This window comes from Narcine bancroftii, chromosome 5, assembly GCF_036971445.1.
Source record: "Narcine bancroftii isolate sNarBan1 chromosome 5, sNarBan1.hap1, whole genome shotgun sequence".
In the NCBI taxonomy this organism is placed as follows: Eukaryota; Metazoa; Chordata; class Chondrichthyes; order Torpediniformes; family Narcinidae; genus Narcine; species Narcine bancroftii.
This window is the reverse complement of record NC_091473.1, coordinates 41,936,244-41,952,768: the sequence shown is the minus strand read 5'-3', so window position 1 is coordinate 41,952,768 and position 16,525 is coordinate 41,936,244. Positions and strand designations below refer to the sequence as shown.

The following is a 16,525-nucleotide window of genomic DNA, read 5'->3' as shown; positions in this document are numbered from 1 at the left end:
CTATTAATGATTGAAATGGAATGGCTACTTCATCTTTGGATTCAAGTTCAAGTTCTTTATTTATATAGCACAGTTTTTTCAACTTGCATTGACCAAAGTGCTGTACAAACCAATGTAATCGATCGAAACTAGTATAATTAAGATGTTATAAATAGACCACAATTTCAGTGAAAATAGTGCAATGCTGTCAGAGGTTAGGAATGTACAAAAGGTTTCAGACGTTAAATGCTAATAACAAAAGGTACATTTTTTAACCTGGATTTAAAGCAGTTGAGGGAGGGGGATAGTTTAATGGTCTAGGGAATGCTATTCCGTAGTTTGGGGGGGCCGCAACTGCTAAGGTCCAATCTCCCCTTTGTGCTCGTTTAGTGCGTGGAACTGCCAAGCATCTTGCGGTAGCAGACCCGAGTTGCTTGGGAACAGAGTAGGGTGTAAGCAGATCGGAGATCGGGGAGGGGGGGCAAGGTTGTTGAGGGCCTTGTATGTAAATAGCAGCAGCTTGATTCTGAGCCGCACTGGCAGCCACTGGAGGGAGGCCAGAATTGGGATGATATGGTCCCTCTTCTTGACAACTATCAGGACCCTAGCATGGCATTCTGAACCAAATGGAGGTGGGCTAGGGAGGACTGGCTAATCCCAGTGTATAGAGAGTTAGTGTAGTCCAGATGTGAGAAGATAAGGTCCTTGAGTGAGAGGTACGGTTTAATTTTACAAAGGTGCAGAACTGGAAAAAGCAGGCATTCACCATGCCGTTGACCTGTTTGCCAGATTTGAAGGCGGGGTCGAATAGCACCCCAAGGGATTTAACGTGAAGTTTAATAAAAGTGGATAGTTTACCTAGGGAGTTGTATAACTTTTGGTGAAATTAGGGATGGCCGAACAAGATGATCTCAGATTTTGTTTCATTAAGCTGAAGGAAGTTGCGGGCCATCTAGCATTTAATGTTTTTCAGACAGTGGTGAGGTTGGTGATTTTTGATTGATCATTTGGTTTTAGGGGGAAGGTGGAGCTGGTTGTCATCGGCGTAACAGTAGAAGGAGATGCCATGTTTCTGCATGATATGGCCGAAGGTGAGCATAAACAGCGAGAAAAGGACGGGGCCAAGAATGGATCCTTGTGAAACCCTGCAGGAGAGGGTGGCTGAGCCAGATGTGTAGTTGCCCATGTTGACTGTGGAAGCCCTGTTAGTGAGGTAAGATTTGAACCAGCTCAGGGCCATGCCATTGATGCTGACCTCTATCAGAATAGCGTGATCAATGGTGTTGAGTGCTACACTGAGCTCTAGGAGCATTAGAACAGCGGCACCGCCCAAGTCTGTGGTGAGGAGTAGGTTGTTATATACCCTCAATAAAGTCGACTCTGTGCTGCGCTGGGCTTTGTATCTTGTCTGAAACTTTTCTGTTATTTTATTTTGGTGAAGTTAGAGAGATAGTTGGTTAAATAATACTTTTTCAAGGACTTTGGAGAGGAAAGGAAATTTTGAAACAGGTCTATAATTTTTGGAGATATGGAGTCAAGGTTAGGTTTTCTCAGAAGGGGCTGATCTACTGCATGTTTGAAGCAGGTTGAGTCAGAGCCAGTGGCTAGGGGAGCTGTTGATGATGCTCAGACCCACAGTCAAAAATATCCTTCAGGAGGGTGGTGGGGATAGTGTAAAGGGGGCAGGTTGTAGATTTCATGGAAAACACAATATTTCTGAAGGTGAGTTGTGTGATGGGACTGATGCCGTCTAGGTTATGTGGACAGAGTTGCAGTCCAGTTGAGTTATGGGTGGTGGGGGGGGCGAGGGAGGGAGGGATTTTTTCCTAATGTTCTCAACTTAGTCGATGAAGAATTTTAAAGATTCACATTTTTCAAGGAATGTGTCCAGATTGTAGTGGGTGGAGGGCCTACAACCGAGTTTATGGAGCTAAAGAGGACTCTAGGGTTATGGGAGTTCTTGGCAATTAGGTTGGTGAGGCATTTTGTTCTCTCGGCCTTCACCACATCCTGATACGTGTTCAGGTTGTGTTTTAGGGTCTCGAGGGAGACGTGGAGTTTGTCTCGCTTTCATCTTCATTCAGTCTTCCTGTATTCTCTCTTTAAGCACCTGGTCACATTGTTAAGCCAAGGCATCGTCTTGGGCTTGGGTTTTTTCAATCTGAGTGGAGCCACAGCATCCAGGATTGAACAGCAGGTCACATTGAAGAGGGAAGTGAGCTCCTAAGAGTTGAGGTGGGGAGGAGGTGCCTCGATGGTGGGAGTACCTGGAGCAGCATTGAGGGCTCTTGCGAGCTCCTCTCCAGTTCAAGAGTTAATACATTGGGAGTAGCGACTTGGGTGGGGCAGGGAGGGATTTGTTAGAAGGGCAGGGCAGGGAAAGGTGATGGCAGTGTGGTTCGATACACCCGTGTTAATTAATGCTGGGTTGCTGAAGATTAGGTCAGCTGACAGGACTAGATCGAGTGTGTGGCGTAGGTTGTGGGTGGGTCCAGTAGACAGCAGATCTAAGTTGAAGGATACAGTAGGTACAAAAACTCATCCATCAGGGGGTCAGATGGGCAACAAACATGAATACTAAAGTCTTGAAGAATCAGAACTCAGTCAAATTTTTGCATGGTGTTAGAGAGGAAGTCAGCGAATTGGGTAATAAAGTCTTTGTGCAGGAGTCACATGATGCTGAGAGGCTGAAAAGATGTACCCAGAGAGCTCCCATCTAAAAGCCTCTAACATCTACAAATAGAAATTAAACTTACCCATACTGAAGCAAGATGGGCAGGAAGAGCAAAAAGCAGGTGACAGAAGATCAGGATCGCTAGAAGCGGCAGAAACATTGAGTGAAAACTCACTCGACACTGGCAACCCGCAAGCTCCAACGCTTCCAGCAGGGCCTAGCGTGGAAGACGCAAGAATGAAGCCTGTGACATCAAGCTCACCTGACCAATATGTTCTGGCAGTGGTGCAGTCGCTGGTGTCCAAGATCGGAGGTCTGGAACAACGACTGGACACCAGACTAAAAGAGATCTTGGAAGGGCTGCCCAACCTGCGAACTTCAAATAGGAATCTGACAAATCATGTCAGGGTCCTGGAAGACAACATGGAGGACATCCAAGATAGACAAGAAAGACTGGAAAACACAACCGGCACATGGGTCGTCAAAAAAAAAAGCTGATAGATAAGTTGGAATATCTGGAAAATTACATTTGGCACAATAACACTAGACTACTGGGCCTGAAAGAGGGGGAGGAAGGGAAGGACTCAGTGAAGTTATTTGAATACTAGATCCCTGAAGTGTTGGGAAGAGAGGGATTCAGAGCCCCCCTAGCCCATCGGGCATTTGGCCTCCATTCTGCCCCAAATCAACGGCCGAGTCCGGTTCTGATCCACTTTGTTAGCAACTGAGTCCAGGTAACAGTGCTAAGGGCAGCATTGACTCGATCAAGGGAGACCGGGTGGGGGGGGGGGGGGGGGGGGGGGGGTGGAGAGGGGATTGATGTTCTTCCCTAAACTGAGTCCTGCACTGCTAAAACAATTAAAAGAATTTGGCCAGGTCAAAAAAATACTGAGAGACAAAAAAGTAGAGTATGCGTTACTGAGCCCAGCCACCCTAAAATTCATGCTACTGGGAGGGGAGAGGAAACATTTCAAGGAACCACAGGATGTTATGTTATGCACCCAGGAGTTACCAGAAAGTGTGTAAGCCTGCAAGAAGACAGGCTGAATCAAACTCCCTGAAGGAGACACGGATGGAATGCCTGAGAAACTATGGGACAAAGGGGAATCATTACAGTCCTACAATTATTGACTCATGAAAACAACTAAGGTGATTAAAGATATTGTTGGGCGTAGTAGCCAGGATTTTGACAAAATTTTGCAATGATTGAACTGAATGGAGGGTTATATACATTTCCTTGTTTTTTTCTTTAAAAATGTATAAATGGGGAAAATAATGGGAGCTCAAGGCAGAAGTGGCTACGCAAGGCTGCATTGCAGACCGGGCGAGAGAGAAGATGGTACCTGAGAAGACTTGAAATAAGAGGGGAGATGGCACAGGAGAAGAGAGGCACCAAAATAGAGGATGGGAATATTTTGAATGTTTTGCTTGTTAACTTTGATATATTGTTTTTTTTTAGGTTTGATTTACCTAGGCTTGTCTATGGGGGAGGGGGGGGGGAGGTTTCGTTTTTCCTCATGTTTATTTTTATTCTTCTCTTTGTGGCTGGTGTGGACGTCGGCATGGAGAAACCATGAACGATGGAAGGATGTGAGAGGGCGCCATTCAAGACAAACAAACGAGGGTGATATAAAGGTGAAAAGATAAGATCTGGAAACACAAATGAGTAAGACTATTAAATTTTTTAGTATCAATGTGAATGGCTTAAACAGCCTCATAAAAAGGAAGTAGGTCCTGGCTTACCTTAAAAAATTGAAAGCAGATATAATATTTCTACAGGAAACCCACTTCACAAAAAGGAAACATAATAACTTAAAAGGGACTGGATGGGGCAGGTATTCTCCTCCTCCTTCGGTTCCAAGGCTAGGGGGATAGCTATTTTAATACACAAAAGAGTCCCTGTGGTGGTGAGTGGTAGAGCTATAGACCCGGCCAGGAGATTTGTAATGGTGCACTGCCAGTTATATTTAGAACCATGGACACTCTATGAAACCTCAAGGTGCCGAACTTTGATGACAACCAATTCATGCAAAATGCTTTCCTAAGGGTTGCAGAGAGTAAACAGAACATATTAATTGGAGGAGGTCTAAATTTTTGCCTTGACCCTATTAGATAAGACAACAAAGACAATGACAAGGTCCATGGTGGTGAAAACCATTCTGTAATTTTATGAAATAATTCAATTTGATTGATATATGGAGAACGAGGAACCCGCAGGCTAGGGACTACTCATTTTACTCAAAGTCCCATGACTCTCACACCAGAAATGATTATTTTCTGATGTCTGCCTGGTTGGAAAGTACAGTATTTGAGTCAGAATATTTAGCGACCCTGATGTCAGATCACTCATCACTAACCTTGCAGATAACAATGCCTGAAAAGCAGGGAAATGTATATAGGTGGCACCTTAATGCTAAACTGTTGAGAAACCCAGACTTCTGTATTTTTATAAGGGGTCAAATTGCTCTGTTTTGTGAAATAAATTGTCCCTCAACTAATAATAATTTTAAAAATCTGGGACACACTAAAGGTCTATCTAAGGGGGAAAATAATTTCAGATCCCAAAAGTATTAAAAAAAACCTGAATGAGGTGGAGGTATTGGAACAGGAGATCACAAAATTGGTAAAAGAATATTAAAATCTGGGATCAAATGAGAAATATCGGGAATTAGAAAATAAGAAATTTAAATACAACACTCTGCAAACGTACAGAGTGGGGAAAAAAACGCTCTTGCGATCCAAACAAAGATATTATGAACTAGACAAAAAAACACACAAAATAATGCATGGCAACTGAGAGCAGAGAAAACTTTAAGGACAATTCATACAGTTCAGTCTGGTAAAGCACAATCCAAGAGAAATAAATGGCACCTTCAAAACCTATTGTGAGAAATTGTATATATCCGAGGCACCAAGAGACGTAAATAAAATTGAGGAGTTCTTGGAGGGGATTGGGCTGCTGAGATTGGCCCAGGAGGACCAGATAGAATTAGATGTCCCACTTTCCAGTGAGGAAATTGAATGGGCCTTGGAAACCTTGCAAATAAACAAGTCTTCAGGAGAGGATGGTTTCTCCCCCCACCCCCCCGTGAGTTTTATAAGAAATTTGAAGACCATTGTTAATGGGGGTAGTGAACCAGGAGATGGGAATGTGTACTCTCCCAGAATCATTTTCAACAGCCATCACTCTGGTGATACCTAAAAAGAACAGGGACCCATCGAAACCATCCTCTACAGACCTATCTCACTATTACAAAATGAATGTTAGATTACAAAATAATAGCCAAGGCATTGGCCAATAGGCTGAGTCAATACCTTCCCAAACTGATAGATCTGGACCAAGTGGGCTTCATCAGGAAGAGCCACTCTGTCAACAACTTAAGCAGATTATTTAATATTATACATTTGCACAGGCAAAGCATGATCCAAATATAATTGTCTCACTAGATGCAGAAAAGACCTTTGATCGGCTAGAATGGCCTTTCCTGTTTAAAGTTCTAGAAAAATTTATAATGGGACAAACGTTTGTTAAATGGATAAAAACACTGTATGGCAAACTACAGGCAAAAGTCAGTACGAATGGACAAACATCACCAACATTCCACCTCAGTATGTCCAGCAGGCAGGGGTGTCCTCCACCTCCAGGGCTGTAATCCTAGCAACTGGAACAATTGGTAGAGGCCATCACGAAAGATCCATTGATAAAGGGATTCAAACTGGGTCAGTGTGAGCACAAGATAAATCTAGTGGCAGATAACATGTTGCTGTACCTGACAGACCCGGCCGGGTCTTTGCCAAAGTTGCTTACCACACTGGGGAACTATGGTACAATATTGGGCTTCAAAGCCAACACAGAAAAAACAATTAATATGTCACTGAATAAATTTGACCATGAAAAATACCAAAGAAACAGCAATTTCAGTTGGCAGGCAGGAGCTACAAAATACCTAGGATTCAAGATTGATAGTAACCTGGAAAACTTATACAAACTGATCTACCCTCTATGCTTGAGAAGATTGAAGGAGACTTAATGAGATGGAGGTATCTGCCCATCACCTTAACTGGAAGAGTCAACTGCATAAAGATGAAGGTGATGCCGGGACTCCAATATCTCTTCCAATCTTTGCCAATTCCATTGCCACAATTTTTTTTAAAGGCACTGAATGGCAATATAAGGAAATTCATTTGGATGGGGAAGTACCCAGAATAGCCTTGAAAAAACTGACGTGGGAATACTGCTTGGGGAGGGGGGGGGAGGGGGGGGGCTAAGGTTGCCTGATGTTAAGAAATATTATCCAGCAGCACAGTCGAGGTTCCTTGCATCCTTCTTTGAGGAGGGGAACTACTCACTTGGGTGCAAATGGGATTGCAGTCAATGGGGGGGGAGGGGACGGCAAAGGATTTCATATACAAATGGGACGTCACATTAATAAGAAAAAAAATGGATCACCCCATAATGAAACATCTGATTAAAATCTGTCACGAGATCAATGAGTGTATCGGAAATAAAGTGGAAATATCGCCTAAGGCACCACTGATTCAAAATTAATTGATTCCCATGAACAGGGCAATAACTTCTTGGAGATTTGGCATTGGCAGGGGATCCAACATATTGAGGACCGCCACAAAGGGAGACAGTTTATGTCCTCTGAGTAGCTAAATGGAAAATACGATTTGTCTTATGGGACCTTTCACTGTTTCCTCCAATTAAGATCATTTCTAAGTGACAGGTGGGGCCCTACAATGACCCAACCTACACCTAGTGAGATTGAAGGGTTGCTTTGACTGGGAAATGCACCCAAATTTATTTTAAGAATGTACTCGGTACTCCAAGGTAAAAGCCCCAAAGATCAAGAGAGAGATGGGAGTCAGACCTGGGCATCACAATTGATGAGAGATGTTGGTCGGATTGGTGTAAAGACAAGTGTAACAACAGTTATCAACTCTAGATACAGACTGGTCTAATACAACTTTCTTCATCAGCTCTACCTCACATCACAAAAAATCCACAAGGCAAAACCAGAGGTGTGGAGTGGAGCAGGGATCATTTGTTCATTGTAATTATTCCCATGGATTCTATTAATCACTTAACTTACATGAGAAAAATCAGGATGAATTAATCACGTAAAGCAGAGCTTGCCTGTACAAAAAATTAATTAAGTTTTATTTATTCCTTGGAATAGAATGGTTTATTATTTTTTTTATTTGCTGTGGTACCACTGGTGAGTTATGATTCTGTACCCTTGGTCCTTTACATCTTCTATCCCATTTAGATTTTTTATCATCCAATGGAATGAGAAACTGGGGTATGGATATCTCACAAATAGAGATCGATCATGATCACAAAAAATAGTGTCAGTTGCTCATTTCCAATGCACTCAAGATAAATATCAATGAAATTCTCAAGCATAATAGTAATTTATAGCTACTGCCACCTTCAATATGATTAGCAGAATGGATTGTGAATACTCTGGAGATTCAATAAATTGAAAATAATAAATAAAAGCTCTACAAGTCTTGCTTTGTTCACAAACATTATCCTCAGTGGTCATTCATGTAAGGAATCATGGATATTTTTATTGCATTTTGAAATCTGTACAGAAAATGTGCTAGTCTATTGTCCTGAAACATAATATTGTAGCGTTCGCGCTACACAAGTATGGAGAACGACACAAACACCAAAGCCTTTGAAAACGAGACTGATTTATTGCTCTGGCTATAGTGCTTATATGGGCCCGAGGCGCTTATGTCAAGCGCCAGTGTCATCGTAGTGCCGGCCTGGGATTGGCTGGCATTCCCACCTGAGTTCCCCATCTTCCCGCCATGCAGTGGTCACCTCAGACAACAGCTGGTGTCACCCCCTGTTCCGCGTGGTCATTGGCCATTTTATGGGCCAGTCTGACTCCCGGCAATCGAGCCATTATCTGCAGCCTTGGGTGGTCTGCCCCTGCATCGCTGGGAAGGAGTGGAGACCGGTTCATTACAATTCAGATAGGCCGATTTCAAGCGGTCAATGGTAAAAGTCTCCTCCTTACCAGTGATGTCAAGGACAGAGGGGGAGCTGTTGTCCCTGACAACCCTGTAGGGCCCCTTGTAGGGTCATTGTAGGAGCGGCCGGTGTGCATCCCTTCTCACAAATATGTACTGACAAGTCTTTAAGTCCCTGGGGATGTTATGTTTGGGCTGGCCATGCTGTTGGGGTTGCCGTGGGACCAGAGACCCCAGTTTTCACCACGATGTGTTGCATGTCCATGGTCAAGTTGGACAAGTGTCTCTGTTGTCAGGCCAACCATAGGCCTGATACCTTATGAAAGGCAAAAGTCAGTGGCTTGTGATCGGTTAAGACCTTACATTGCTGGCCTTCCAAAAAGTAACGGAAATGTCTTACCGCCAGGTACATCACCATACCTCTCGGTTGAAAGCCCTGTATTTGAACTCTGTGAAACAGAGATGCCTGCTGAAGAAGGCCAGGGTTGCCACTGACCCTCACTGAGCTGTTCCAGCGAGCCCCCTACCACTGTGCTGGAACCATTGACTGTCAGGACTGTAGGTGCCTCTGGTCTAGGATGGACCAGGAGGGTGGCGTTGGCCAGCACGTCTTTGGCATTCTGGAACACCCTCAAAGACTTATTGTTCAAAATAATGTCTTTTGACTTGCCTGTCATCAGCACAAAGAGGGCATGATGCATGCCGCTGCTGGAATGAACCTGTGGTAAAGGTTCATCATACCAGCAAATTCCTGTAGCCCTTTCACTGCGTGTCTTAGAAATATGTTGGACCACCTCAATAGTCTTAGGGAGGGTGTAGCCTCATGTCTGTTTATCTTGTGCCCCAGAAAGTTAATGGTCTCCAGGCCAAAATGGCACTTTGCAGGGTTGATCGTCAGCCCAAATTCACTCAACCAGGTGCAGTTATCTCAAATGGGAGGCATGGTCTTTGCAGCTGCGGCTGGCTAGGATATCGTCCAAATAGATAAATGAAAAAATAAGGTCCTTGCCGACTGTGTCCATCAGCCGGTGAAAAGTTTGTGCCACGTTCTTTAGACCAAAGGGCATGTATAGAAATTTAAACAAGCTAAAGGGGGTTATAATTGCAGTCCTGGGGCTGAACTGGGATTTAGTGGTACCCCCGGATGAGGTCCACCTTGGAAAATACCCGTGCCCTGTGTAGGTTGGAGACAAAGTCTTGGATGTAGGGCACAGGCTATCTGTCTGGCCTGGTGGCTTCGTTGAGGCAGCCATAGTTGCCGCATGGTCTTCAGCCCCCCCTGCTGATTTGGGCATCATGTGGAGGCGGAAGGCCCAGGGACTGTCAGAGAGGCGTACAATCCCCAGCTCTTCCATTTTCCTGAACTCCTTTGCAAGGCTAAGCTTTTCTGTCGGGAGTCAGTGTGACCTGGCATGGAGTGGGCCCCCCCCCCCACCCCCTTCGGTCAAAATGTGGTGCTTTACCCCATGCTTTGGCTCGGTCATGCAGAATTGTGGAACTACTATTGAAGAGAACTCCGCCAGTATGTGACACATTCATTGTCCGAAAGTGTTATAGAATCCAGGTGGGGGGGGGGGGGGGGTGGGGGGAGAGTAGCTTGGCTTCCCCCAGAGGCAGAGTCTGAAAGGTTCTGATGTGCACTGTGCTATCCCTTGAGGTTGACCAGCAAACAGTGGGCATGAAGGAAGCCGGCCTTCAGGAACGGTTGTGCCACTGTCCTGAGGGTGAAGGTCCATGTAAAGCAGCTATTGCCAAACCAAAGGGGAATGGTGCCGATTCCAAAAGTCCAAATGGAGGAGCTGTTGGCTGACCTCAGTGCTGGGTCCTGCTTGCCATTGTGGGTGTTGAGGCCTGCGGGGGTAGGATGCTTATCTCGGTCCCATTTGACCAGGAAATTCCTTCCTGGGAAGGAGTCCCAGTTGTAGAGGAGGCTATCGTGTGGCCCAACCACCACAGCCATTAATGGCGGCTGGCCAGGGCATTTCCTGGAAACCCACAGGGTAGGTGACATCGATGGGCCTCTGCACCCCATCACTGATAATAGTAGCAAAACTGTCCCAGGGTATTAACTTTCCTCTGTGCTCGTCTTGGTCTCATAGTTTGCTGTTTGTGGGGGTTACTGTTGTGTTGTATGACAGCGCTGGTGTCCTTCTTCGCTCTCCAGAACAAGTCTGCCCAGGCCACGACCCTCCGGGGGTCGCTGAAGTCCTCATCCACGAGCAAGAGTTGGATATCCTCAGACAGCTGCTCCAGAAAGATCTGCTCACAGAGCTGGCAAGGTTTGTGACCCTTGGTTAGAGTGAGCATCTTGCTTATTAGGGCAGACGGGTCCCTGACTCCCAATCTGTCCTTATGCAGCAATTGGGTGGCGCACTTGTGCCAAGAGCATGAAAGTGCAGGTTAACAGCTCTGAGGGCTGCACATTTGCCTTGCTCTGGAGGTTGCTATAGGAAAACTATGATCCTTGCCACCGTGTCCTGATCGAAGGCACTCACAATGTAGAAGTAGTGGGTGTTGGGGGCAGCGATGTGCAAAGCTGGAACTGAGCCTCGGCCTGCTCGAATCACACGTGTGGCTGTGACATCTAAATCATTGGGAGCCTGAGTGAGACCGTGTGGATGGCCGCTAGCTCCACTTGATCCGTCATTTTTGGATCCAACTGCCGGTTGGACTATCGTGGTCACCAATATAGCGTTCGTGCCACACAAGCATGGAGAAGAACAACATGCACACCAAAGCCTTGGAAAACGAGACTGATTTATTGCTCTGTGGGCCCCAGGCGCTGATATCAGGGCCCCATGTCATTAGAGCGCTGGCCTGGGATTGGCTGGCATTCCCACTAGAGTTCCCTATCTGGGACAACTGCCAGTGTCACCAAGTCTGTGCAGTCGCTGCATTTGTCAGTTATTTTGCGGGCCGGCCCGTGTCTCCAGGCATGGGCCACTACAATATATCCAATCTTAATCTTGAACAATGCAATGATATTTAACTGCTCTTTTCTTGCACATCTGTGACAGAGTATTTAGAGGTGGCTTGGGAGGAATTGCTAGAACAGCTGGCCCACACACATTTTAAGGCACAGAATGTTTGCAGGACTTTTGTAGAGTGCTTTTTGCAAGAGGCAACAAAGTATTAAACTACAGCTTGCCTAGGAGAGCATGTGATGTTTCCAGAGAGACAGAACAGCTTTGCTCTCAGAGAGGGAGGGAGTGAGAGAGAAGGAGACACAAAAATCAGTTCCAGAGGGACGAGCTGGCAAACTTTGGAAGGCTGTCTGATCAAAGGAGAAGACTGGTGGTCTGAAAGTTGACCTGAAAGAAAGAGGATCATCTGGAGAACCCTGAAGGGTGTAAGTTTTGTCAGCAAGATTGATTGAAAAGGAATCAGTTGCGGATGTCCTGGAAAAGGAATCTCTCTCTGAAAACCAGCAAGAACCCTCCTGAGTGGTAACCATTTGCCCGTTAAGCACCAAAGACTGGTGAACTTTGTTAATGCTAGCTTCCGTGCACAGTACAAGAAGTGTTCAAATATAATTAAAAACTACTTTTGTTTAAGTTGTGGTGCATATCTATTGCTGCTGGATTTTGGGGTCCTCTGGACTCCGTAACACACTAAACTGGTATCCACAAATTATAGACAACCTCATCAAGATGTCAATTTTCTTTTAGTTTCTATTAAGGCACTTACATTTTTTACATAATACACCTCCAGGTTGTTCCCAGGGAACAAATAGGTTGTGTTTTTATAGATATCCATGAGTCAGAAAATGCACACATATCACTTGATATAGTAACCATGCTTTTGTAGTATTGCAATGAATGGCATCAAAATACTGATAAGAAAGAACATTATCAAAAGCAGAGAGAAAAGAACACATACATCTGACATTTGAATTTCATATTATGGGAGCTTATTCATGTGCATGGGTGTTCATAAGCCAGGCATTTATAACCCAGGGGTGACCTGATCTGTAACAATGTTAGAACCACAAATCACTTCACATATATTCCTTGATAATTTATGGGATCAGAGGCATGGGTTAAAATTGATAGACAATAAAAAATGCAAATTCCACCCAAGAAAAAAAACTTACAAGTAGGTTTTGGATGTCAAAGACAAAAAAAACCCAAAATTTAAATAAATTCTGTGCAGATATCAGACAACAAAGTAAAGTTAAATGTGAACGAAAATAGGATAATGAAGTGAAAGACAAAAGGCATGAAAGTATAAGGATTCCTAAACATGTTGTCCAAAAATTATAACATATATTATAAATGAAATAGCTTATTCAAAATAGATTATAACTTTATTAGCTAATCAGTAAAAGTTAATGTTACATTGCATTATTTAACATTTTTGAAAATTCTGTTTAACTGAACAAAAATTCTGCTTTTAAAATCATACCTTACTTGAGGGAGCATGAGGTAGTGAATGCTTTGTGTATCCTTATTTTCTCCAGAAGATGGATCAATCAAATGCCGTAAGTTCTGGTACATGAGTTCAGTGATAAATGGTGTAAAGGGTGCCTGGAACATCACAATTTGGACATTTAAATCTTGGCACTTACTGTGACCACTGAAATAATTATCAGCATTAAAATTTCATGCAACAGTTAATGCAGAACTGAAAATTCAAAATTATTTTCAATACTCTATATCCTGTCCATGTTTTTCTTCCTTTAAACCAGTGGTTCTCAACCTTTTTCTTTCCACTCACATACCACTTTAAGTAATCCCTATGCCATTGGTGCTCTGTGTTTGGTAAGTGATGGCTTAAGGTGATATGGGATTGGGAAGGGAAAGGTGAGAATCACTGCTCTGGACCCAATTGTTACTGAAATATTTTGCTTGAGAAAAACTGTCATTGGACCATTTTCTTTGAAGTTATGAAACCGTGAACATAAAAAATCGATTAGACACGATTAAAACATTTTCTTTCCACCCACATACCACCTTAAGCAATCCCCTACTAGTATCAGAGCATCTATGGCATAGGGAATTCTTAAGGTGGTATGTGAGTGGAAAGAAAAAGGTTGAGAACCACTACTTTAATCTGTCTGAAAGGGTGGTTTCCTCTAATATTTCAGTACTATATTTTCATAAGTTCTACATGCAGGGTGGGGACTAGGAGAAACAGAACAGCAGAGTGACAGCAATTCTGGCCTCACAGTCATACAGCACAAAAACAAGTCCAGAATAATCATAAAATTCCCATCAACATTAATTCCATTTACTAGCACTTGATCCATACATCTTCTGCACATGACAATTCTAATCCTTGTCTCCATACTTCTTTCATGTATTCTAGAATCCAAGTTCCATACATCCCCTCAAAACCACTTCCCCTTTCATCTTTTTCCAACGTGTCACCCTCCTGAGGTAATTGTTTCCAAAGAGCTCACTTTCACAATTAAACAAAATTTACATATAGCACTGTAACGGGCCCTTTCGACCCATGAGCCTGTGCCACCCAATTACACCCAATTCACCGACAATCCTGGTACACTTGAGGGTGGGAGGAAATCCAAGGAAAAACCACGCAGACACAGGGAGAACATACAAACTCCTGACAGACAACGTGGGATTCAAACCCCATTCCCGACCGGTGGTAATGTTACAGCGTTGCGCTAACTGATAGAATACAGTCACAATATAATAAAAAAAACAGTATTTCCTTTATTGTCTGGGTGTTGTCCTCCAAATGTCATCATGAGCAGCTCATTTCTGCAAAGGTGTTTAAAATTTCAAACCTGGACAATCATTTTAAAATTTGTTCTCTTTGTAAAGGAATAATTCTAGATAATATAGAATAGTAGCGCACAGCACTAAAACCTTCAGCTAGCCATGACGCCAATGAAAATTAATTCCATTTGCCAGGACATGGTCAATATCCCTCCATCCCCTGTTTGTTCATGTACCAATCTTAAATGTTGTTGTTGAATCTACTTCCACCACTACCCTGGTGACGTGTCTCCTTTAAATTTCTCCATCACCATAAATCTATGGCCTGTGGTATTTGACGATTCTAAAGATCCTTTTTTGTCACCTGAAATGCTAAATAACTCAATGTAGCCACTAAAATTATAGATCACCTGGCTTGTAGTTTAAAATTATGTCATCATATTAACATTGTAACAGCATTTGAGATCTGTACACAATCCTCCAATTGTTGCCTCATCAATTTCTTGTGCAGTTATAACATGATGTCCCAACTCCTGGATGCCTTATTCAATGAAGACAAGTATACCAAACATCATCTTCAGCACTCTGTCTACTAATGTCACCCTTTCAGGACTATATACCGGGACCTCTTGCTTCCTCAATTCTACAACACTCTTCTCAGAACATTACTGTCAGCTCTTTATTTTCATGAACCTTGATCCTAATGATTGATCCAGTTAATTCATCATAAAACAGAAGTCTATATTTTCAAACACCCTTGCTAAATGGATAGGAATTTGGACATTCAACAATCAAATCTTGAACCCAAAAAGAGACTTCACAAAAGCCAATACAATTAATTCAATAGAATTTTTCAAAATAGAACAAATGACCCAATTATCATTTCAATATACCATCCTTCAGGTCACATCTGAAAAATCTCAATCTTGTCAAGATTTTTTTCTCCTTTTTTGACATTCTAAAAAAAAGCAACCTAACTGCAGAAATTCTCGAACTTTAGTGGCATTGCTTAATTTTTCTCATCTCCTGATAAAAACACTGATTTACTTAGCTAAAATAAATGGAGTCATGAAGAATCTTTAACTTAACCTGGTGTCAAAGAAGCATCACAGAGAAGATTCAGTAGTAAATATACTGATCAGAAGATGGTCAACAGCAGTATCATTTCATAAAGCTTTAATTATATAATTCTTCTGGTTTTGAGACTTCTCAGAAATTTCACCTGATATATTATTTCTCAGTTGAGAAATAGTGATTTTACATTGGCAAATAGTAGAAAATAAAATGAAGAAATTACTGTAGAAAGTCACCTGAGAAGGAAGTGAAGATAAATTGAGCGGTTTTTACTGCTATTCAAATTTCAGACACAATAAAATTCTTAAAGTTCTTAAATGCCTACCATCAGCCGGCACATGTCGAATAAAACAGCAAACAAAGTTTCCAAAGCTCTTTCACAATTCTCAGTACCATTTTCACCCTACCAAAGAAAAAAAGCAACTAAAATTAGCAGAATATCTTTACAAGAGAAATAAGAGAACAATGATAATTAAAAATTAATTATCTAATTCTCAAAGTTGGATTTTAATTGTAAAATGAAGTCCCATGCCCAATCTATCACATCTCCATTAATTCCCACTGTAATGACATCCAAATTTAGCTATAATTTGTTCTAAAACTCCTGAGTTTCCCATTCGCACTGGTCTAAACCATTAAAAGACTACTAAAGTAAATCATAACATTTTATTTTACTTTAAATACAAATAATGTAAGTTATTTAAAGAAGTAACAATGGCTTTTGTTAAAGGGCAACCAGCAGGTCTACATAGATTTCCACAGGCACCTTACAAGATTCCAATTCAAGGGTTATTGTGGAAAATGTTTTAAAAACTAATGATGTCAGACATAACGCTTTTGTGTGAATAAAAGATTAGCTAATTAACAGGAAGCAGAGAATTTACATAATTCTTTTCTGGTTGTCAAGCTCTCATAAGTGGTGTGACACTCAAAAGAGGTGAACAGAACAAATAGAGATTTTATCCAATGATATGACAAATGAAGCACAAAGCAGGAAAATGTAAAATAACCCCGTAAACATGAAGCCACATCATTGAAATAGTAAGATGTTGCAGAGCTCTGAGATACAGAGGGATCGGAATGGCCCAGTAAACAATTTGCAGGACATAAAATGCTAGTACAGAAAGTA

At 42.5% G+C, this 16,525-nt stretch overlaps 1 protein-coding gene across 5 annotated transcripts in view; it reads right to left on the bottom strand.

Moving 5' to 3' along the window:
* iars1 (isoleucyl-tRNA synthetase 1) overlaps window positions 1-16,525 on the bottom strand; it is a 177,456-nt gene that overhangs the window by 50,178 nt on the left and 110,753 nt on the right. For all 5 annotated transcript variants that reach the window (XR_011357488.1, XM_069937263.1, XM_069937264.1 and 2 more), the window contains 2 exons: window positions 15,722-15,799; window positions 13,046-13,167 (listed from right to left, as the gene is read on the bottom strand). Coding sequence is in view for 4 of the 5 variants with exons in the window: in XM_069937263.1 (XP_069793364.1) it covers window positions 13,046-13,167; window positions 15,722-15,799 (200 nt within the window). In the remaining variant the exon portion in view is untranslated. The remainder of the gene's footprint in view (window positions 1-13,045; window positions 13,168-15,721; window positions 15,800-16,525) is intronic.